Below are 24,435 nucleotides of genomic sequence, written 5' to 3' on the forward strand. Positions count from 1 at the left end.
CACAACAAATGGCTTGAGCCCCACAAGCTCAGTTTTCCGGATGACCTGCCTGGTTTCCACCTGAGGGAAGGAATTACATTTCTCTTTCACATCTCCATCTCTGGGCCCAGCACAGAGTGAGCATTCAGGAAATGGTAGATCAGGGCAGACTCAAAATTAGCAAGTTGTGGGGAGGGGGGCAGGGAGACTGCCGCTGGTAAAACAAGAACCTGCTAAGACTCGGGCCAACCAAAAGTCTCGTCATTCTATGCCTCCTGAGTGCCAGGCACAAAGACCAGGGCCATGGAAGATTCCTCTGCAGAGAGATGAGATGTACTTTGCCCACAAGATATATTTGCGACCAGTTCAGGATGAAGCCAAACTTTATAGTCAAAACAGTGTGTTAATTATGATCACTAACATGTATCCTTACACCCTTGACAAGTGTGTGTATACATTAAGGAGTCAGGTGGCTCAGTGGTAAAGAATCCTCTTGCCAACATAGGAGACATAAAAGACACGGGTTTGATTCCTGGGTCAGGAAGATCTCCTAGAGAAGGAAATGGCAAACCAAGCCAGTATTCTTGCATGGGAAATCCGACAGACAGAGGCTATTGGGCTACAGTCCATGGGGTCGCAAGAGCTGGCCATGACTGAGCGATTAAACAGCAACAACCATTCACTTTGTATCATGCTGTGCACAAATTATCTTGCTGCCTTGTCACATACCCTCGGAATCAGGTACCATGAGCACACCCATTTTGCAGATGAGGAAACTGAGGCTCAGTTAGGTGAAGAGCCGGCCTGTCCCATAGCCTGGGCACACAGGGTTGACAACAGCCTCAACAAGTTGGACATGAGCCAGCCAGACCTCATAGAAACCAGGCCGCTGGCCATACCGAGCACTGTTTGATGAGTCCCAGCTGGGCAGGGCCTGCACCTCTTGCAAACCTCTTACTGCCCCTGGATGTGAACTGTGCCAGAAAGGGGTGAGGATTGGGTTACGGGGTGCTGATGACTTACAAAATCTTATCTGCAGGGGAGGAAAAAAGTCTGCTTTGCAGTGTCAAGGCTGAATGATGGAGCGGTTCAGCTAGGCTAAATCCAGTTGCGCCTAGGGAGGGCCACACAGTGGGAGCTTCAAGTCTGCCTCCTGCTTACACACACACACACACACACACACACACACACACACACACACACACACACACCACCAAGATCGTCTCTTCCTAAAACAGGAGATTCCCCACCAAGGATGGCAGCTGGCACTGACTGGGGCGTGAACATCTGGGGATCCCCTGGGGGTCCCCTATGGCCTTTGGTGGCAGGTTGGAGGTCACCTGAGGTGGTGGCCTAGGCCACCAGGTGATGCTGACACATGCCGGGACCCCGAGAACCGGTTGCAGACCTTGCAGAACCAAGGTCTGCATGACAGACACTCGTCAAGGAGACAAATGCCTGGGCCCAGCTCAGACTGAGAATCGGAAATCTGGGAGGCAACCAGACCCGGGCACCTTGGTGTTTAACTGGGGCTCTCCAGGAGATGCTGACATTTGAGAGTCCTCCCTACGCACTCCTCTCTGGACCCCGTACAAAACAGAGAATCCCTTGAACAAAGAGCAGATGGCTCCACGCCCTGTCACCAGGAGGCCCAGCTGTGGGCTTTAGAACCGGCTGGAGGCTTTCTCTGCTGTTCCTGCTGGGAGGTTCTCCATTCAACAGAGGCCTGAGGCCCTACTAAGTGCCAGCGCAACCAGAGAAGGAAGGGCCTGCCCTGAGGAAGGGGATGCCAGCAAGGGAGACAGACAGAAGGCCCGTGAGCCCGCCACCATCTCTGTCAGCCCAAACCCAAGTAAGAACTCCTGAGAAAAAGTACCCGACTCGTTTGCTCCCTCAGCAAAACTGTTCCAGGTCTCCAAAGGCCTTTAAAAATAGCCCGGCCCAGCCCAGCACCACGGGGCTGGTTCCCAACCAGACCTTGTTCACTCAGCTTCTCCAGAACCTGATACATCTGCCCCGAGAGAGGGGAGTGGACAAAATGACCTCCCCAGGAACCTTCCCATCCAGACTCCACCAACAAGAGCTTGGAAATCAGAAAGAAGAAAAGCTTCTCTGGATTTCTCAGGGCGACTTCTGAGGTCTCTCGAAGGGCATAACTTGGGAGCCAGATAGGCCTGCGTTCAAGTCCTGGCATCACCTGGTGACGGGAGGGCCGTGGGATCCTGAGTTCTGGGACCACTGTGAAGACTGAACGTGTTAGCAAAGCAAGGAGTTTGATGCGTGATGCGCTCCAGGAGCAGGAACCTGGGCTTCACTCAGCTGACAGGTACCTCCCCTGCTCCCCTCCATTCCGGAGACACCCTGGAGCACCCAAGTCCACCCCTCCTTTGAAGCCCACCATGCCCTTTGCCCGGGAAGACCCCCCACGCAGCCTGCCTGCTGACAGCTACGGGTCACATCCGGACAGAGCCTGCAGGAAGGCCCAGCAAACCTCACAAGACCACAGCCAAACTGGAAAGGACCACTTGCCCAGCTTGGAAAGAGGGTGAGAGCAGCAAGGATGGAGTCCTCTGAGCCTCACCCCCTTTGAGGAGCAGCTGCTGGGATGTGAGCGCCATGCTGCAGAATTCCACTGGAGAAGAGCCAGTACCTCTAGCGGACGAGCACCCACTCAGGAAAGCCCCTTTCATGCCAAGCACATGGGGACCAAGGGGCACGGAGTGGAAGTGTGGGCGCGGGCAGACCTGCAAACGTGCTCAGAAGATCAATGGAGCGGGGTGGGGGGGTGGGGAGCAGAGGTTGTGCAATGCACCACCAGAAGCCGAGCCTCCATCAACGGGTGCTGCTGGTGGTCAGCCCGCCACCTCCAGGGAGGGCGCAGAGCTGCCGGATCCACACAGCTGCCCAGGTATGGGTTCTGAATTCCAACCCAAGCCCAGAATCCCTGCCCCCTTCCCAGTCAGATCCCCCAGGCAGAAGCCCTTCCCCACCCCTCAGCAGTCTTATTGGAAATCCCCCAAAAGAGACCCTTTGTGGGTCAGGACCCAGAGCCATTAACCCTTGGTGTTTCGGGGGCATCTCCCAGAGGCTTGCAGGGAAGGGAGAAGTCTAGGATGGAGAAACTGGAGATGCGAGCGAACTGGAAAGGTGAGGAGTTGGACAAGTGGAGAGAGACACACTGGGACAGACCTAGCAACATCTGAGATGGGCAGACCCTCCTCTCAGGGGTGCCCCAGATGGTTACAGGATGCGGCGGGCCAGATCACCTGGGGCTGCAGAAACCCATTTCCCAGTCTGGCAAGTAGAGATGGAAGCCAGGAAGGTGAGATCAGGGCCAGAGGAGAGATCAGCCTGGAAGTCCTGCAGCCAAAAGGGCACCCGGGACCCTTCGCCGCCGCCACCGCCGCCAGCTCTCTGGCAAGTCTCGCCACCACCCCCCTCCACCCTCCCAACACACGATCAGGGCCACGGAGGGGGCGACAGGCCAACCTCGCAGCAGTAGCAGCGGCAGTAGCAGCGGCAGCATCGTGATGCATGAATCACCCGCCCCGCCGCCAGTCGGCTCCGCGCAGCCGAGCCACCTCGCTGGCTGGCGCCCCCTCCGCGGCCCACCGCCCCTCTCTCGTGCCCATCCCTGCCCTTTTGGACAGCTCTGCTGGGAGGTGGCCGCGAAGGGACCGGGGCCTGCCCCCCCGGCCCGGGGGTGGTCCCGCGCACGCTGACAGGCGGCAGACGTCCGGGGCGCGCGTGGAGACGGGGTGGGGGGGGTGCCCTAGAACAATAGGGCCAGGTGTGAGGTTGGGGGCGCGGCCGCGAGCTTCCGAGGGCCCCGGGGCGTGGGGGGCAGAGCAGGGAACGGCCGAGGGAGGGTGGCTGCCTCGCGGGGAGCTGGCCCCTCAGGGGCGAACACGGGGGCCGCGGAGCGGGCCGGTGGGGGGTGGGGGACCTCGCGTGGGGGGAGGGGCGCGAGGGGGCGGAGGCAGTGCCCGGGGGCGCGGGGCGGGGGGTCCCGGCGCGCGCACTCACAGTAGGTTTTCCTGGTCAGCTCCTCCACAACTTCAGGCTTCAACTTGCTGTTGGATTTCCCCATCCTCGGCGGCCGCGGCCCCCGCGCCCCGGGCCGGACCCCGTCGGGGCACCCAGCAGGAGCGGCTGGGCCGGGGCGGGGCGCGCGGGGGGCGCCGGCGGGCCGGGCCGGGGCCGCGCCTTTGTCTGCGCCGGGCCGGCGGGGCCGGGGCGCGGGGGCACCGCTCGGCAGGCCCGGGCCGTCCGGCCGCCGCCCTCTCCGGGCGCCGCGGCGCGGAGCTCCGCTGGGCTGGGCGCCGACGCGGCCGCGCTGTCGCCGCGGTCGTCCCTGGTTACTGAGCTCCGCGGCACATGCTCGCTGCTGCGCTTCGCTCTCGCCGCCGCCCCTGCGCTCCCCGCCTCCCGCCTCCCGCCCGCACCGGCGCGCGGGGGGTGGACCCGGAGCCGCCACTCAGCGCCGGGCGCCACCTCCCGCCCCGCACCCGCCCGCCCGGCTGGGCCTGCGCCGGCGGATCGGCGGCCCCGGGGAGCGCCGAGCCGGGCCCGCAGAGAGGCGCCCCTCCCCGGCCTCATCGGTCCCCGGGCCGGGAGGGCGAGGTCACCGACCCCTCGCCCCCGCCACCTCCCTGGCGGCGATCCGCGGCGCTCCGGGCTCCCCCACCCAACCCCACCCAGGGCGGAGCCGGGCCGGGGAGGGCCCGGAATATCTGACGTGAATGAGGCCGAGGCTCGGGCCCGGAGACATTCATTCATTCGACAAGGATTTGCGGGGCGCTGGGGACGCCACGGAACAGGACCGGCGCGGTCCCAGCCCTCAAGGGGCGAGGGGCGGGAGAGGGGACAACAGGGCTCCACAGGATGGCACGTGTGGTGGCGGGGGGCACCTACCGGCCCGGGGAAGGTGACCTCCAAGCCCGGAGGAAGAGAGGGGGGCAGGGTGGTTGGGAACGTGTTCAAGGCCCCAAAACCTGGAGGAGGGAGGGAGGCCTGAGCCCCAGGGAGAGCGCCTCTCCGCACGAGAAGGGGGAGGGCCGGTGGGGACAGGCCTGCCCTCTCCCCAAGGAGCAGGGCCTCCGCGATTTGACAGGGTCAGATCTGCCTTCTCTGCATCTCCGGCCTCAGTGTGGAGGGGCACTCTGGGCCTGAGCTGTGGCCCAGACCAGTAGCCAGGGCTCCACCTGCATGGACAGAGGCCACAGATGGGGGGTGGGGGAAGTGAATGGTGAGGGAGCGTCTACACGGCCTTCCGCGGCCACCCCATCTCCAATGTCAACGTGGTGGGATCTCTCCTCTCCCTTCCCCAGCTTGGTCTGTTTTCTCTTTAGCAACAACCACAGATTTCATTAGCAGATTTTTCCATCATCGTTTGCTGTCCCCTCCACTAAAGTACCATCCCCACTCCCCCCATCCCCGCCCCAGGAATTCTTGTCTTACCTGTAGTTGTATCTCCAACACCTAGAAGGCCCCTGACTTGCAGTGGTCGGTCAGCAAACCTCTGCGAAGGAGGGAAGGGCTGACGGAGGAGGGACACCGGTGCTGGGGACCTGGCGGTGGACCGAGAGAGGCAGGAGAGCGGCCCTCCCTTAGGCCCGAGGGGATGAGGTGGTGGGCTTGGTCTCTTTTCATCCCCATGTTGGCACAGTGTTCAGACCTCAGGGGATCTGGGAAGCCCAGAGCAACTGGGGAGACAGAGAAATCCTGCTTCCCAGCCCCTCCAGTTGCCTCCTCCTCCCTCCAGACACATCCAGGCCAGCTTTTCCACTGAAGGCCTTGCCTGGCTCTCTGGCCCAGGAGGACTTGCTGGCCTCCTGGAGTTCGTTCTGTCAAGAAAGTGGGGAGGGCATGGACCCCAAGATCTGGGCCCACAGTTGGAGGCACCTGGGTTAGATTTGGGAGCAGGATGTCTCAACTGCGAGGACTGGTTCTGAATGGACCCCAGCGAGGGGCTTGGAGCTGACCAGCCCGGCGTGAGTGTCCTGTCTGGGAGGAGGGGCAGCCCACACGGGCACCAAGGCCAGATCAGGACGGCAGTGACAGCTGTAGCAGCTAAAGGACTTCCCCTGGTGGTCAGTGGCTAAGACTCCGCACTCCTAATGCAGGGGGCTGGGGTTCCATCCCTGGTCAGGGAACTTGATCCCACATGCTGCAACTACAAGTTTGCACGCAGCAACTAAAATTCCCACGTGCCTCAACTGAGACCTGGCACAGCCAAATAAATACATAAAAGTAAACGTTAAAAAGATGTCACTTTACTGGGGGGGGGGGGGAAGTACTCAATTCAGGGGAAACCTGTGGTCCCTTTCCTCAGGGAGCTCAGGGACCCCCTCCTCCCCCGCCTGCCCCTCAGTGGTCCCCAAATCACACTCATAACAAATTCCATGAAAGGTGAACCAGGCACAGAAATGCCTGTGGGGGCAGGGAGGCTCCTGGGGGCTTCCCAGATTCACAAATGGTCATTCAGCAAATATTTACTGAGCACCTATTATGTGCTGGGCCCCACAGGATAGAGATGAAACTCCTCCTATTGGGGAGCACACAGTTAACAAGTACTGTACTGTGCTAAGTCACTTCAGTCGTGTCTGACCCTTTGCAATCCTATGGACCATAGCCCACCAGGCTACTCTGTCCATGGGATTCTCCAGGCAAGAATACTGGAGTGGGTTGCCGTGCCGGAGAGTGATATAAACATAAAATTATGAGTAAAATATATAATGTCAGAGGTGAAAACATAATAAGGCAGAGAAGGGAGATGGTAAGTGCTGGAGCGGGAACTGGGAGGTGTTCACTAGTAGGGAGGCCTCACTGAGGACGCACTATTTGAACAAGGATCTGAAGGAGGGGTCGCCCTGAAGTGGAGCCCAGGTGGCCTGTGTGTGGCCTGGCAGGGGCTCAGCAAGGCGAGGCTTGGAGAGCATAGAAGAGCAGGAGATGAGGTCGGACTCAGGGATCTGTTGATACTTACCTGGATCCCTGGGCTGCTGAGCACTGATTTCAAGGCAGGCAGGGGGAAAACAGGGACCTTTGGGAGGTCACAGTCATCATCAGGGATGGTGGTGGGCAGGTCCAGCGTGGCGGGGAGGATATGGAGAGAACTGGTTAGACTCGGTCATGATTTGAAGGCAGAGATGGCGGAATAGCCGAATAGACTGGGTGGGGGTGTGAGACAAAGAGAGAAGGGAGTCAAAGTCAAGGCCGGAGATTCTGATCTGAGCCACTGGTTTCCATTTGCTACTGTGGGGAGTGGTCAGGATTGCAGGTGGGAAGAGCCGGAGTCTGGTTCTGGACGCGAGAGGTATGATATGCTTGTTAGGTGCCCAAGCAGAGATGCTGAAGAAGCAAGTGATACAGGTGCCTGGAGTTCATGGGCAGGCCCAGGCTGCAGGGAGTAGCTGAGGAGTCCTGCTGGCGGAGACGCAAGTTCAAGTTCTGTGACAGGATAGTCAGTAAGGGAGCTAGTGTCGTCGGAGGACTGAGCCCCGGGGGCACAGACTGGGGAGACAGGAGATGTGGGCAGTGAGGTAGGAAGAGCACCAGGGGGCTGGGGTGTCCCACAAGTCACCGGAAAGAGGGGAGAACGCATATTAGGAAGAGAAAGAGAGATACACAGGAGCTGGTCTGGGGCGAGGCTGGGCAGGGTGTTCTGGGTCCTCATGCTGTGGGAACACACGTGGGGAGGTGCTGGGTCTTGGGGCCAGCCTTCCCTCTTTCGTGACCTGGATTTGGGCCCAAAGGGTCCCCGCCCACACCCAAAGGCCTTACCCCGAACCATGCTGGACTCAGCACTCAGATCCACTCTCTGAGGCCCTGGTCGTTCTCGCGAGAGCACTGGTTCCAGCTCTTTCTGCCACAGGAGTTGGGTGTTTAAGGTGAAGAAAAATGTGTAGCTGGGCTTCAAACCAGGATTTCGCGACCAGATTTCCACCTCAGAGGTTCCTCTCTGCTGCTATGGATTGGAGGGGGCCAGTGAGGGACAGAGGCCAGTGAGGAGCCAGGGAGTCAGGCCCACTGATTAGATGGGGGTTGGGAGTGAGATAGGGGAAGGGACCCAATGGATCCCTGGTGGAGGGGGAGCCTGGCAAGGAGCAGGTCATAAACCACCGCATGTAGAATAATCAAATTAGTTCCATATACCAATGTAGAAAGCAGTCTGAGGGGTATAAAGAGGTATGTGTGTCCGGAGAAAGTCCGTTCCATTCCATCAGTCAGGTGGATGCCAGGCAGGGCTGCCCAGGTACAACCAGCTGCTAGGAGTGGGGGTATGCTGGAATTTGGCCCAGTGGAGGGGGAGTGGAAGGAGGGGAAGGAGACCTACTGAACCCCCAACCTGGAGCAGGCATGCTAAGACCCAGGTTCAGGCCTGATCCCGTTCCTTATGTACCATGTGAAAGTGTTGTGTGTTAGTCGCTCAGTCGTGTCCAACTCTTTGCAACCCCATAGACTCTAGCCTGCCAGGCTCCTCTGTCCATGGAGTTCTCCAGGCAAGAATACTGGAGTGGGTTGCCATTTCCTCCTCCAGGGGATCTTCCTGACCCAGGGATTGAACCCAGGTCTCCCGCATTGTAGGTGGATTCTTTACCATCTGAGCCATCAGGGAAGCCCCATGCACTGTGACTTTTGCAAATCATTTCCCATCTCATAGATGAAGCAGATCTTCTCACGGGAGAAAGATTTACAAGCATCAGAAATGCTTTGTACAGGCTCACAACAGAGTTAATATCTCTAACTTATTGAGAACTTTCAGGGGCTTCCCTGGTGACAGAGTGCAAAGAGTCTACGTGTAATGCGGGGGACAGGGTTCAATCCCTGGTCTGGGAAGATCCCATGTGCCACAAAGCAATGAACCCAAGCCCACAGCTACTGAGCCTGCGCTCTAAAGCATGGTAACTCCAAGTACTGAAGTCCTCCCGCCCTAGAGCCTGTGCTCTGCAATAAGAGAAGCCACTGCAGTGAGAAGCCCAAGCACCTCAATTAGAGAGTAGCCCCCACTTGCTGAAACTAGATAAAAGCCTGCAGAGCAACAAAGACCCAGCACAGCCAAAAATAAATAAATTTTAAAAAAAGAACTTTCAGAACTTCCCTGGTGATCCAATGGCTGAGACTCCAATGCAGGGGGCACAGGTTCAATCTCTGGTCAGGGAACTAAGACCCCACATGCCGAGAGGTATGGAGGCCCAAAAAAAAAAAAAAAAAAAAAAGAACTTTCAAGCTAATAAGAAAAAGATGAGCCCTCAAAACCTCCATAGAAATTGGGACTGTATATATATGGAATCTAGAAAGATAGTACGGATGATTCTAAATGCAGGGCAGCAAAGGAGACACGAACATAAAGAACATACCTTTGGACACAGTTGGAGGAAAAAAGGGTGGAGTGATTTGAGAGAATGGCACTGAAGCATATCCATTACCATATGTTAAATGGATAGCCAGTGGGAGTTTGATACGTGATGCAGGGAGCCCAAAGCCAGTGCTCGGGATGGGGTGGGGAGGGAAGAGGGATGGGGTTCAAGAGGGAGGGGATATATGTATACCTATGGCCGGTTCATGGTGATGTATGGCAAAAAGCATCACAATATTGTAAAGTAATTATCCTCCCTATATGCAAAACAGAAAAAGAGACACAGAAATACAGAACAGACTTTTGAACTCTGTGGGAGAATGTGAGGGTAGGATGTTTCAAAAGAACAGCATGTATACTATCTATGGTGAAACAGATCACCAGCCCAGGTGGGATGCATGAGACAAGTGCTCGGGCCTGGTGCACTGGGAAGACCCAGAGGAGTCGGGTGAAGAGGGAGGTGGGAGGGGGGATCGGGATGGGGAATAAGTGTAAATCTATGGCTGATTCATATCAATGTATGACAAAACCCACTGAAATGTTGTGAAGTAATTAGCCTCCAACTAATTAAAAAATTAAAAAAAATAAAAAAATAAAAAAAAATTAAAAAAAAATTATCCTCCAATTAAAAAATAATAAAAAATAAAGAAATTGGGGAAAGAGCTCAAAGAGGAGACAGGAGACTGAATGCAAGTCTCCTGTCAGCACAAAAATTGTCCCTGACAACTCATCAGAGGGGCACAAAACCAATGAAAAAAAAAAAAAGAATCAATGCCTGTTACCCAGTGTTGGCAAAGGAGTGAGAAAGTGGGCATCTGGACACTGGCAGGCAGGGTGTGAGCTGGTACAACCTTTCCGAAGAACATTTTGGCAGTAAATAGCCATATTCTCTGACTCAGCAATTCCACTTCTAGGAAATTATCCGAAGTCAACAACTAGAGCTCTGTACAAGTGTTTAGCTGCAAAGACGCTACTGTAGCAGCATTTCTAACAACAACAACAAAATGGAAACAACTTACAAATCGAAAAAAATGAGGCATTCATTTATCCATACTGTGGAATCCTGTCCAACGATACTAAATTCTAGCATGAATGGAAATCTGCTTACGTGAGACAGATCAGTTAACAGCACAAAAAGTTTCAAAAATCCTAGGATGATGCCAACTGTGAGATTGGGGGGGAAAAAAAATGTGTTCCTCATTGTGGTTTTTTTTGGCCGTGTTGTATGGATCCTAGGTCCGCGACCAGGCAGCCAACCCACACCCCCTGCAGTGGGAGTATGAAGGCTTAACTGCTGGATCACCAGGGAAGCCCCTGTGTTTCTTAATTAAGTAGTTTTTAATCATACTTTTTTTCTCCAAATTTAAAAATAATTGTCAGAAATATATAATCCAGGATCTCCTGCAGAAAAACCAGTCTCAGTGATACATGTGTCCTGTGGGGAAAAGGGTTCCTTGGTCGAATGTTTTGTGGGGACATCCCATCCAACAGGGCATATTGGCATACTAAAGGCTCTGAGAAGGCCTGCAGGAAAAGACATTTGTTTTATTTCAGCATTTTCATGCTTATTTTTTTCCTTAAGTCTTTAAGTCCCATGGAAGAAAGAACCATGAAGAGCCCATTGTTTTACAAGTTCTGACTCCCATGGGGAAAATGATGTCATGAAGAGGTGAGACGGATAGGGGTGAGGCATTGAGCCTTTAGTTGGCATCCCTACAGCGGGGGCAGAGAGAGCCCATCCAATGGCCAGCTCCCTGCCCGTCTCAGACATCCTGCAGGTGCCCGGCCCATGGTAGGACCACAGGCCGGGTCCAGGTGGGCTGATTGGCTCTGTCCCCACAACATGCTGACTCCAGCCCATGGACAGTGGCTGCTGGACCGCTGTGTCAGGCAGGAGCTTGGCTGGAGAGTGGCAAGGACCGCTGAGGAGTGGGTCATGGTCACCGGAAAAGGCCGCACCGTGTATCTCAGCCTTCCTTTGGGAAGAATTTCCCACCTTTCTTGCCTGTGGGATGGCAGGCCACATGGTTCACCCCAAGTGAATTATCACCCGGTTAGGGCAAATGGTGATTGGACAGGACCAGAGAATCTGGGCTCAGAGAGGACCAGGAGCTGGTCACCCATCCACACTACAGCTGCCCAGTCACATCCTCACTGGGCCCTCTGGCCAGCAGCCTTGTGGTTAGGGGCCTGTGCAAGTAGCCAATCGCCTCCTCCCTGTTGAGGGAAGGAGGATGGAACACTGGTTAGCACAGGCCATGGAGCCAGACTGCGCTTACTGGTTGTGTGTGGCCTTAGGAGAGAGAGTTTACCACTCACACTCTTGGTGATGGTTTAGTTGCTCAGTCATGTCCAACTCTTGTGACCCCATGGACTATAGCCTGCCGCTCCTCTGTCCATGGGGATTCTCCAGGCAAGAACACTGGAGTGAGTTGCTATTTCCTTCTCCAGGGGATCTTCCCAACCCAGGAATCGAACCTGGGTCTCCTGCATTGCAGGCAGAGTCTTTACCAACTGAGCTATGAAGGAAGCCCACTTAAACTCTTTAAGTCTCAGTTTCCATATCAGAAAGTGGGCATAATAAAAATACCACTCCCCACAGAATCACTAGGAGGATTAAGTGATGTATGGAAATACTTAGCACTCCTTAGCAGAGACTGGCTATTATTAGTATGTGCATGAGTCTCGAAGTAGTGTCCGACTCTTTTCGAGCCCATGGACTGTAACCTGCCAGGCTCCTCTATCCATGGGATTTCTCAGGCAAGAATGCTGGAGTGGGTTGCCATTTCCTCCTCCAGGGGGTCTTCTCCACCCAGGGAGTGAACCTGTGTCTCCTGTGTCACTTGCATTGGCAGTGGATTCTTTACCACTGAGCCACTTGGGAAGCCATTATTATTATTGTGCATGATAATACATGTTTTAATAATATTATAATTATTGTTATTGACAAAGGAAAAGAGAAATCATTTAATGCCACTATCGGTGGAAAGGACCCTGAACGAAGTGTGAATGCCGGTCGTCGGGTTGGGCCCAGGGCCCCTCTGAGCTCGGTCCCCTCACTCATAAGTTGGGGTGGTGGTGCCTTGGGGAGCCTGCTGCCACTCAGGGCTGCTTCTGGGCCTTGCAATGGGGCTTTCCCGGGGCAGAAGGCGAGGCTGTCTGTCTCAGGAGCAGCTGAAAGAGTGGGTCTGTGAATGAGAAGAAGGTGAAAACTCATTGGCCTGGGGACAGAGGTCTCCCTCCCTAGTTCTCATGGGCCCCCAGGAGGTGAGAAAGGAGTTCTTTGCTCCTGCAATGACTGTCGCTCCTGCTCGACATTAACAGGCAGTGTTCTAGTCCTCAGAGTCTCTGCCCCATGAGCTTGGGAGACGTTCCTTCTCCGAACCTCACCTCCCCAGGAAAGCTTTCTGTAAGGGTCTTGAGTGAGGTGCTTCTTAGAAGTGGGCAGCTGGACACACACACATTCACACACACACACTCACACACTCACACACTCACACACACTCCTACTGTCCCACTGTGAGCCTCACGCCCACGCAAAGGGGACCAGTCTGCTGGCTGGCGCTCCCCTGCCCTTGCCAACCCCACTGAGGCTCGGGGTCTGGGGGAGGGTCAGGAAACCCATGCTTGCCCCCGACCCAGCTGAAGCAAAATGGGCACTTAGGGCACCTCACAGTAAGGGCAGCCTTGGGGCAGGGCTGGTTCTTCCCTGACATCCCAGCTCCCAGAGATGGAAGCCCACTGAGGGCAGCAGAACCAGCGATGTCTGTACACACAGAAGCGCTCAAGGAACTAAGGGAACGACCAGAGACCAGGCTGCGGAGGGGCGGGAGCCAGGGGTCTCCAGGGCGTGGGAGCTAGCAGCAGAGACAAGGAAGCCCCGTCTCCAGGCTGGGGTGTCCTCTGGCCTCTTCCTCCTGCTCTGCAGCCCTTTGTGCAAACTCCAGTCCCGAGAGAGACTGCGTGATGGCCACACGGGGGTTCTGGGGACCACACTGGATGGGGGATGGGCAGGGCAGCTGGTCGGACAGCTCCCCCAGGGCTGCTCCCACTGCAGGAAGGAGGGGTCTCCCTCCAAAACACTGGGTGTGTTTTCCAGAAGAATGGGGCTCGGGTTAGCAGATGATGACTGGGACCCTGCTTCCCAGGGGGACGTTTCTGACTCTGCAAACAGTATCCTCCTGCCCAGCTCAGCCTCCTGTTCCCTCCAGCTCATGTGCCCACCAGACTGAGTCACAAAGCCCAATCCCGGGAGAGGATCTGATGGGCTTGCGTGAGTCAAGTGTTTGCCTGGTCCCATCAGCCCTGGCCAGCGAGGTTAGGTCCCATAGTTCCAGCTTCAGAGGTCCACCCTCCAGAAAGGGGAGCTGGACAGACATCCTGAATGCCAGCAACCACTGCGTTTGAGAATCCTCAAAACTAGGAGCCTCTATTTGAAGCCCACCAGGTCCAACATGCCCACCTTGCGGATGGGAGAGAGGCACACAGAGGCTTGCTTCTCTCTGCGGGGTGGGAGCTGGGTCCTGCGGCTTCTGCCGGGCACAGTGGAGTCTCCAGGGACCAGCGGGGTCTCCGGGGTCAAGCTTGAACATGCTCAGAGCAGGAGTGGGAGGAGGGACAGCTCTCCTGGAGGCACAAACCCTGGAGCCCGTGACCACCCTGGGTGCCAGCGAGCTGCCCATCCCCTGGCCCACCCCCAGCACATCAGTGAGTTGCCTGTTGGTTTCCAAGCCAGGCCCAGCAGCTCCTTGTCCTCGAGAGTGCCAGAGCCAGTGTTAGGAGCCATGACTCCTGTGGGCAGATCCAAGAGACACTTCCTGGGAGAGGGCCTGACAGTCGCTGGGGCCTGGCCCAGCTCTCCCAGGGTCCCAGCCCCCATGCAGCAGTTATCTCTGCGCCAACCCAGCAGCTGCATGAGGGCATCACTGCTTGTGTCTTATCACTGCTGCCTGGCCAGGACCCAGTCCAGCAAAAGCTCAGACCACACTGATGAATGGGGTTGCTGACTCTTCAGCCCCTTGACGCCCCTTCGGCCATCATGTTAGATCCATCCGTCTCCTTGAGGTTGACCATGCACTGAATACAGTAGTGCCCAGGCCACTATCCTGGGCTCCAGGCCCACTAAGCTCCTTCCAGTGCAGACTTGGACAATCGTGCTCACTCTCTGGATCGCAGTTTTCCCATCTGTACCTTGAGGGGCTTCACGGTCCCTTCTGGCTGTGACACTGGGTGGTGTACCAGTTCCAAGTTGGGGCTCGGTCCTGAAGCATTGGAGCTGGCCAGTGTGCAAGGGGGACACCCGGCCATCTTGTGGAGTCCTTCAGAGCCTCCTGCGTTCACACTTGAACTTGGTGAAGAGCAGGTCCTGCCGTAACAGTGGCGGCTACCGCTCACTGCACTGCTGCTGTGTGCCAGGTGCTTCCGGAGTGCCAACTCATGGGCCTTGGCAAATCCTTCTGGGTTAGGCAGCCAGGCCCAGAGAGGTTGAGGAGCTGGGTCTCTGTCACACAGCTGCTGACCAGCCATAGGGATTCAAGTCAAGCTTGTCTGATCCCGGGCCTGTGAGTTCACTATGTGGTACAGAAACATCCTGAAATCTGGGAACTCAACCAGGGGACTCTGAAACAACTCAGAGCGGTGGGATGGAGTGGGAGATGGGAGGGAGGTTCGAGAGAGAGGGGACGTAGGTACGTCTGTGGCAGATTCATGTTAATGCTTGGCGGAAACCAACACAATACTGTAAAGCAGCTATCCTTCGATTAAAAATAAACACATTTTAAAATAAAAACTTTTAAAAATCCTGAAATCTGAGTACAAAGGCACGTGTGCTCTGCGGAGACCCATCTTCTCTAACTGCTTGGCTTTAGGGCTCACTGACGCTGGCAGAAGGCAGGGCACCCACACAATTTGGGACTACCTACTAAGGCATGGTAGGTCTTCCCTGTAGCTCAAAGACCTGGGTTCAACCCCTGGGTTGGGAAGATCCTCTGGAGAAGGGAATGGCAACCCACTCCAGTATTCTACCTGGAGAATCCCATGGACAGAAGAGCCTGGCGGGTTACATCCATGGGATTGCAGAGTCGGACACGACCAAGCGACTAACTACCATGGTCACTAAGGCATGGGGCTTCCCAGGTGGCGCTAGTGATAAAGAACCAACCTACCAGCACAGGAGACATAAGAGACTCGGGTTCCATCCCTGGGTCGGGAAGATCCCCTGGAGGAGGGCATGGCAACCCATTCCAGTATTCTTGCCTGGAGAATCCAAGCGACTAACTACCATGGTCACTAAGGCATGGGGCTTCCCAGGTGGCGCTAGTGATAAAGAACCAACCTACCAGCACAGGAGACATAAGAGACTCGGGTTCCATCCCTGGGTTGGGAAGATCCCCTGGAGGAGGGCATGGCAACCCACTCCAGTATTCTTGCCTGGAGAATCCCATGGACAGAGGAGCCTGGTGGGCTACAGTCCATGGAGTCGCAAAGAGTCCAATATGACTAAAGCGACTTGGCATGCACACACGCACTGAGGCATGAATAAGTGAGCACCGCCACCTCTGCAAAGCCTCTTCCTCCAAAACCTCTGGGGGGCCAGGAGGGCTGCATCTGCTTGGCCTCTGACATTTTGGGGAGGCAGCCTGACATCACCCCTTGGGGTCCAGCAAGCAGTGGGTGGTCATCAGCTGTGTATCTTGAAAGCTCAGTCTCCACGGCCTCTGGGCCATCACTAACAGGTCAACGTGTGGACCACGCGCCCACGTTCCCTCACTGACCGCTGGCCGAGGGTGCCTGACCCAGGGCTCTATGCCCAGCACGGGATCCTTGCCTGCCCTTCGAAGCCCAACCCACTGGGCGGGGCCGGGGGGGGTCATAGGAGGTCTTTGTGTGGGTTCTGGGAACAGAGCGGCAGAATGCCATGCATTAGAAGGCAGGACCAGCCGCTCTGGGGAGGTGGGGGCACAGGGCTGAGAGCTTGGAGGTGGAGTTCCAGAACTGTCTTTCCTGGACTCCCCATCTCTCTGCACCTTCATTTATAAGAGAATGGCCTCTGCTCCTCCTGACTCTGAAATGCTTCTAGGGCTGACATCCAGCCGGCCCCCTGCCAAGCCCCAGTGGGTTAAATATGGGCTGGGGGCCAGGAAGGGGACATCCCTCCTCCCCCCCGCCCCCCGCCTCCACTCTGAGACCGCATCCAGCAACATACGCACCCAAGCACCACATCGCTGGGAGCTGGCTGGCTCCCAGGCTGGGGACGGGAAGGCAGAAAAGACCCGCGGGTCCATGGAAGTGGCCTCTCTTGCCTCCTGCCTAGCCCAGCAGCTCCTGCTTCTTGTGGTTCTCTGCCTCCTCTCTCTACTCGAAGGACACCTGCCAACACCCAGCTGATGGCAGAGCGCCCTGGAGCCTTGGGCCTGGGGACAGACTGAAGGCAGCAAACCAGAGGGAAAGGGAGGTGTCACTTTTGGCTCCTTCCAAACGGGCTGCCGGCTCGGGGATGACTTGTCTCCAAGCGTGAGGCTTGGCCCTTAGCCTGGAAGACCGTGGAAGTCAGTGCAGTCTAAGAGGTGGCGGGGGAGGCCCTGTAAGGACTTGGCCCCTGACTGCCCGTGTGGCCCGAGGTTCTCCCTGGTCTGCTGCGTGGCTGGGTCTCCCGACAGGCCGCTCTGGAGGAGTAAATAAAGCCTTGTTAATAATTCTGTCTGAATCACCTGGCACGGCCTCTGGATGCTCTGTGCTAAGAGCGGTTCATGGGGGCCTGGAGAGACTCATTACTGGGAGGTAAAACGACTGAAAATCCATGAGGCCACCTGCTAATGGCTTTTATGAGGTCTGGACCAGGCAAAGGTAGGAGCCCCACGACTGAGGGCCACGGATATGCTGGGTGGGCAGAAGAGCCTGCATGCCAATCCCAGAAGGGGTAAACGAGCTTTCACTCCAAACCAAGGAAATCAGTTTCAAAGATCAAACCAGTCCATCCTAAAGGAAATCAACCCTGAATATTCATTGGAAGGACTGATGCTGAAGCTGAAGCTCCAATAATTTGGCCACTTGATGCAAAGCGTCGACTCACTGGAAAAGACCTTGATGCTGGGCAAGACTGAGGGCAAAAGGAGAAGGGGGCGACAGAGGATGAGATGGCTGGACGGCATCACTGACTCAACGGACGTGAGTTTGAACAAACTCCAGGAAACAGTGAAGGACAGGGAAGCCTGGCCTGCTGCGGTCCACGGGGTCGAGAAGAGTCAGGTACGACTGAACGACTGAGCGACAGCAGCAGCCATGGAAGTCTTGCTGCTCCTGGTCAAAACTCAGAGTGAGGCTTGGAAAGGACTCGCCCCAGGAGACAGCACAGCTGCGCTCTGAGCCCGGCACTTGCTGTGTGGCCGTGTGCAGGTCAGCTGCCTCTGGGAACTCACCTTGTCTGCTGCTTCTGTGGAACCAGGCGGGTCCCCTCTTGTGTTCTCAATATTGTCTGGGGTCAAGGCTCCTGAAGTTCCACCTGGCTGCCTGCCTTCAGGGCACCCGTGATGAATGAATGTCATTAGCAGATTCCTAGGAAGGACACTTGGTATAAACCATCCCCGACCCCCGCCATGACAGCCCTTCCACCCTCCCCCTTCTTGTCTCAGAATTCTGCCCCAACATTTTCCAGGGAGACTTCCAGAACCCTCCAGGGAGACTGCAAAGTTCCTCAGGACGTCCTGATCCCTTGTGCATCCCTTCTGTCAGAGTGTTCATCTGCTGGAGCTCTTTATGGTAACAGAAAACCTGACCTAAACCGGCTAATAATTGATGCTTTCCAACTGCAGTGCTGGGGAAGACTCTTGAGAGTCCCTTGGACTGCAAGGAGATCAAACCAGTCAATCCTATAGGAAATCAACCCTGAATATTCATTGGGAGGACTGATGCTGAAGCTGAAGCTCCAATACTTTGGCCACCTGATGTGATGAGCCGACTCATTGGGAAAGACCCTGATGCTGGGAAAGATTGAGGGCAGGAGGAGAAGGTGGTGACAGAGGATGAGATGGTTGGATGGCATCATTGACTCAATGGACATGAGTTTGAGCAAACTCTGGGAGATGGGAAGGACAGGGAAGCCTGGCATGCTGTGGTTTATGGGGTCACAAAGAGTCAGACATGACTGACTGAACAACAACAAAACTGGCTAAAACATACAGGGAACTTTATTGACTCACGTAACTCAGGATTCCAGCAGGATCTGCCCTCAGGCAAGGCTTGTTCCAGGCATACAGGCTCTGAGAGGATCTGGGTTTCCCCTCTCCATTTCTGGCTCTGCATCCTCAGCATTGGGACCATTCTTAGGAAGGTTCTCCAACCTGCTGCAGCTGGCAGTTTAGGCGGCCCACTTGGTGTTTGCATCTTGCTGAAAGTGACCCACTTCCTCCCCTGCCAACCAATCTATGTGGTGGGGTGGAGAGACAAGGGATGTGCTGATCAGTCTAAACCAGTTGAGCTTCAAGCCTAGAGCTGGGAGTATGGGGTCAGTCTCACCCACACCACAAGTCTGAGAAACCTGAGGTTCCAGTATGGGATAGAAAAGAGGAGATAAAAGTGTGAGAGGCAGCAGGCGAAGTCCCTCACATTGCTTTTTTGTGCTGTAATTATCAATACACAGATCTGGGTGCTGTCTGACCATATTCAGTTCAGTTCAGTTCAGTTGCTCAGTTGTGTCCGACTCTTTGAAACCCCATGGACTGCAGCATTCCAGGCTTCCTTGTCCATCACCAACTCCCGGAGCTTACTCAAACTCATGTCCATTGAGTCAGTGATACCATCGAACTATCTCATCCTCTGTTATCCCCTTCTCCTCCTGCTTTCAGTCTTTCCCAGCATCACGGTCTTCTCTAATGAGTCAGCTCTTTGCATCAGGTGGCCAAAGTATTGGAGTTTCAGCTTCAGTATCAGTCCTTCCAATGAATACTCAGGACTGATTTTCTTTAGGATGGACTGGTTGAATCTCTTTGCAGTCCAAGGGACTCTCAAGAGTCTTCTCCAACACCACAGTTCAAAAGCATCAATTTTTCAGCACTCAGCCTTCTTTATGGTCCAACCCTCACATCCATACATGAGGAAAAACCATAGCTTTTTCAAAGACACCACATCTCTACTCCTGCATTAGCAGAAGGGTTCTTTACCACTAGCACCACCTGGGAAGCCCAACATGGTATGTATAAATAAAACCAAATTAAAATGGGTAAACATTGAATAGACATTTCTCTGAAGAAGATAACAAATGACCAACAAGCACAGAAAAGATGCTCAGCATTAGGGGAAAGGAAATCAAGACCACATGTGTGCGTGCGTGCTCAGTCTTGGGCAATTCTTTGCAACCCCATGGACTGCAGCCTGCCGGGCTCCTCGGCCCACGGGATTTCCCAGGCAAGAATAGTGGAGTGGGTTGCCATTTCCTTCTCCAGGGGATCTTCCCGACCCAGGGATCGAACCCAGGTCTCCTGCATCTCCTGCATTGGCCAGCAGATTCTTTACCACTGGAGCCACCAGCGAAGCCTAACCCTAATCAAGACCACAGTGAGAAACCAAATTGCAACTATTATGATGGCTATGATAAAAACAAAACAACACAGGAAATAACAAACGATGGCAAAGAACACTTCTGGAGAAACTGGCATTCTTATGTACCACCAAAGGGAATGTAAAATGGTGCAGCTGTTGTGGACAACGGTATGGCAGTTCCTCAAAAGTTTATATACAAAACTACCAAATGATCCAGCAATCCACTTCTGGGTATATACTTAAAAGAGTTGAAAACAGAGACTTGAATAGATGCCTGTGCACCCATGTTCACAATAACCAAACAGTGGGAGCAATCCAAGTGTTCATCAGCGGATGAACGGATAAACGAAATATGGCATGTTGAGTGTGTATATAAAATGGAATATGACCCATTCTTAAAAAAGAATGAAATTCTGAGACATGTCACAAATGAACATTGAAATTATTATGTGAAGCCAAATGCCTATTCAGATCTTTTGCCCATTTAAAAAAATGGGTTACCTTTTTATTGAGTCATGTGTGTTCTTCATACATCCTGGAAACAAGACAATTCTCAGATATATAATTTGCTAATATTCGGGCTGTCTTTTCAGTTTCTTGATGATGCCCTTTGAAGCACGTAAGTTCTCATTTTCATCAACTACAGTTTACCTTTCTTTATTGCTTGTCTTTGGTGTCATAGGTAAGAAACCATTGACTAATACAAAGTCATAAAGATTTACCCCATGTTCTCTTGTAAGAGTTTTATAGTTTCAAGTGTATGATCCATTGAGGTAATTTGGGTATATGGTGTGAGGTAAGGTTATAAATTTACTTTCTACACGTGAATATCCAGTTTTCCTTAGCAGCATTTGTTGGGGGGCAGGGGAGATCCTTTTCAGTTCGAATTGAATGGTTTTGGAACCCTTGTCATAAATGTTTGGGTTTATTTCAGGACTTTCTATTTTATATTGTTGAGCTATACATTCATACTTAGACCAATACCACATTCTCTTGATCATGACAGCTTTGTAGTATGTTTTGAAATTGAGAAATGTGAGTACATCAGATTTGTTCTTCTTTTTCAGATTGTTCTGGCTACTATGAAAGTGTTAGTCACTCAGTTGTGTCCAATTCTTTGTGACCCCTTGGACTGTAACCCACCAGGCTCCCCTGTCCATGGAAGTCTCCAAGCAAGAATACTGGAGTGGGTAGCCATTCCCTTCTCCAGGGGATCTTCATAACCCAAGGACTCAACTCTGGTCTCCTGCATTGCAGGCAGATTCTGCTACTATGGATTCCTCAAATTTGCACATGAATTTGAAGAACAACTTGTGAACCTCTGCAAAGAAAGCTGCTGGGATTTGGCTAGGGATTACACTGAATTCTAAGATCAATTTGGGGAGTATTGTCCTCTTTAACAATATTGTTTCCTGATCCATGAGTATGAGATTGCTTTCTATTTATTTCAGTTCAGTTTAGTCATTTAGTCATGTCCGACTCTCTGCGACGCTGTGGACTGCAGCATGCCAGGCTTCCCTGTCCATCAACAATTCCCAGAGCTTGCTCAAACTCATGTCCACAACCATCTCATCCTCTGTCATCCCCTTCTCCTCCCACCTTCAATATTTCCCAGCATTAGGGTCTTTTCCAATGAGTCAGTTCTTCGCATCTGGTGGCCAAAGTATTGGAGTTTCAGCTTCAGCATCAGTCCTTCCAATGAATATTCAGGACTGATTTCCTTTAGGATGGACTGGTTGGATCTCTTTGCTATCTAAGGGACTCTATTTAAGTCGTCTTTAATTTCTTTCAGGGCTTCCCTGGTGGCTCAGCTGGTAAAGAATCCATGTGGGAGACCTGGGTTCAATCCCTGGGTTGGGAATATCCCCTGGGGAAGAGAACAGCTACCCACTCTAGTATTCTGGCCCAGAGAATTCCATGGACTGTATAGTCCATGGGGTCACAAAGGGTCAGCGATGACCGAGTGACTTTCACTAATTTCTTTCAATGCTTTCATTTTCAGAGTATAAATTTTACACTTCTGTTAAATTTATCTGTTTTATTCTTTTTGATGCTACTGTAAACGGAAATGCTTTACTTTCATTGAATGGATTGTTCATTCCAAGTGTATAGAAAGAGTTGGTTTTTGTATATTGACCTTGCCTCCTTCTTGCTTGCTTTTGCACCTCCAAGCTTCACATGGCAGGCAGTCACGGCGGCAAAGACTGGGCGTGGGGCAAGGCTGGAGGCCAGGCCGCCAGCCGCGAGGCAGCAGCTGATGTTGTAATCCAGGTGACAGGCGTGCGTGGCTGGCCTGGCCAAGTGGGGAAAGAGAAGTGGGTGGGCTTGAGCCACAGGATGGGGTGGGAGAAAAGAAAATGTCAAGGATAAGGCCCATACGCCCCACTATATGCAAAATAGGTAACAGGGAATACTACTCAGTACTCTATAACGGCCTCATATGGGAAAAGAATCTCAAAAAGAGTGGACATGTGTGTATGTATAACTGATTCACTTTGCTGGACACCTGAAATGAATACAACATTGTAAATCAACTATCTTCCAATAAAGTGTTTTTTAAATGAACAAGAACAACAAAAAAGGGTAAGACCCTAAATTTCTGGCCTGGATCACATCTACCAGGATTAGGGGTAGGTGGCGTCATGGTAATTTCATTCTGAAAGTGTAGCTTTGAAGTGCCTTTAAAACAAGCCGAAGGAAGGGGATTAATTCCTGGCAATCTAGTGGCTAGGACTTAGCACTCTTTCTGCCAAGTACCTGGGTTCAATCCCTGTTGGGGAACAAAAAAGTTCCATAAGCCACGAGGCACAACAATAACAAAAAAAATGCCACCAGTTTCAGAGGCAGCTGAGTAAGCCATTAGTAGCTCAGGGCAGCTCTAGGCTGGAAATAAAATCCTGGGCGTCAGAGAGCAGGAAAAGACAGCTGGGCAGTAGCCGAGAAGCCAACACCAAATGGATGGACACAGGAAGCCAACTGTGGCCAAGTAGCTGGAGAAGAAAGCCGAAGGTGAGGCCCCCGGGCGGGAGAGTCCCACGGTGCCATAAGCTGCTGAAGTCACGGCAGGTAATAACCCAGCCTCAAAGACTGCAGGAGACTTCGGCCAATGGAACCCAGACTGCACTGAGTTGGGTGTGTGTGCGCACACACTCAGTTGTGTCCAATTCATTTGCGATCCCACGGACTGTAGCCCACCAGGCCCCTCTGTCCATGGGATTTTTCAGGCAAGAATCCTGGGGTGGGTAGCCATTCCCTTCTCCAGGGGATCTTCCTGACCCAGGGATCAAACCCACGCCTCCTGCACTGGCCGGCGGATCTTGACCACTGTGCCTGGGAGGGAAAGAAGCAGAGCCAAGAAGCTTGCCCTGTAAGTGGGGGTTGGGGGCTGCTGTTCAGCCTGGGGAGACTTAGTTGTTAATGGGAAAAACTTGAACAAGCTGTATTGCTGGTGGGAAGGGGTCAGTTAAACTGGAAAGGGTGGGATGAAAGAGGGAGGAAGCAGGGGCTGCGGTCATGTGCTCAACTCTACCCCACGCACCCTGTCCCCTGCAACTGCTCTCTCATCAGGCAGTGGGAGCCAGACAAACCATTCATATTGTAGTTCTGCAAATACCCGTGTATTACGTGCTTTCAGCCCTTATTGAGCCTGGAAGACTAGAGCCCAAGACCTGAATGAGACGCCTGCTACGTGCATAATCGAGAATGGCTGATGCAGAGAGTCAAGCTCAGTTCTGCATGTTCCCACGAGCAGTTTCCTCGGTTTTTATGAAGGTAAGCATCCCTGGCAGCTGGGAAGGACTGGTGTAGGGTGCGGATCCTGCGAGGGGCACGACCCCATAAAACCCGGCCCCCAAACTACGCAGGCAGCTGCTCCCCATGTGCAGGGCCGGGTCAGTGTGACGGCTGGATGGATGTTCAGCAGTGCCCGCTGGGCACGCAGCTCGAGCTGGGGACAGCTTGGGTCTGCGGGAAGTCAGCGCTTTCTCACCCCACTTAGCAGCCACGTTGTCGCACAGCCTGAGGGACCGTGCAGCTCTCCACCTGCTGACCTCACGGATTCCGGGCAAGGGCAGAGCGTCCGGAGGAGGCGGCTGCCACACGGAAGCAGCCCACGTGGGCACCGGGAGGACTCCACGGGCTCCTGGGGGCGGTGGGCTGCTGTCGGCCAGCAGATCTGGGTCAGCCCTGTTCAGCCAGCTCATTAGAGAAACCAGAAGGCGGCTCAGACCCACCAGCACGGGCCTTCTTGCCCCTGAGCAGCACCCTGAGGTAGAGGGTCCAGGTAGTGTCTTCTGCAGCCTGTGAGGCTCACGCGCAGTTGAGCTCAGACGGCTGTGATTCTAACCGTGGAGGAGGAAGCCTCCCTCTTCTGATGGAGGGGAGTGGTTCAGCGGCCCCCCAGCCCCTGCCTGCACCCTCCTCCCCTGAGTACCGCTACAACCCCGCCAGGTGGGCCCAGAGACAGGATGCCATCTCACTGCTGTGGGTCCAGCAGGAGCCTGCATGGGTGGGCACTCAACCCCATGAACTCCTGGGGCAGGTCTCGACCAGGGAGCTGG

At 54.2% G+C, this 24,435-nt stretch overlaps 1 protein-coding gene and 1 long non-coding RNA gene across 3 annotated transcripts in view; both read right to left on the reverse strand.

Annotated features, from left to right (window-relative positions):
- The window catches only part of NCS1 (neuronal calcium sensor 1), a 55,217-nt gene extending 51,002 nt beyond the window's left edge, over window positions 1-4,215 (reverse strand). For both annotated transcript variants that reach the window (XM_043916587.1, XM_043916586.1), the window contains exon 1: window positions 4,006-4,215. In XM_043916587.1, the coding sequence (XP_043772522.1) occupies window positions 4,006-4,069 (64 nt within the window). In that variant the 5' untranslated portion in view covers window positions 4,070-4,215. The remainder of the gene's footprint in view (window positions 1-4,005) is intronic.
- An 8,205-nt stretch (window positions 4,216-12,420) lies between these two features.
- LOC122702507 lies at window positions 12,421-18,664 on the reverse strand. The gene is made up of 3 exons (XR_006343268.1): window positions 18,538-18,664; window positions 17,758-17,893; window positions 12,421-12,528 (listed from the first exon to the last, which is right to left on the reverse strand). It is a non-coding gene; the product is annotated as an uncharacterized LOC122702507 (long non-coding RNA).
- Window positions 18,665-24,435: the final 5,771 nt, after the last annotated feature.

This window comes from Cervus elaphus, chromosome 11, assembly GCF_910594005.1.
Source record: "Cervus elaphus chromosome 11, mCerEla1.1, whole genome shotgun sequence".
Classification (NCBI taxonomy): domain Eukaryota; kingdom Metazoa; phylum Chordata; class Mammalia; order Artiodactyla; family Cervidae; genus Cervus; species Cervus elaphus.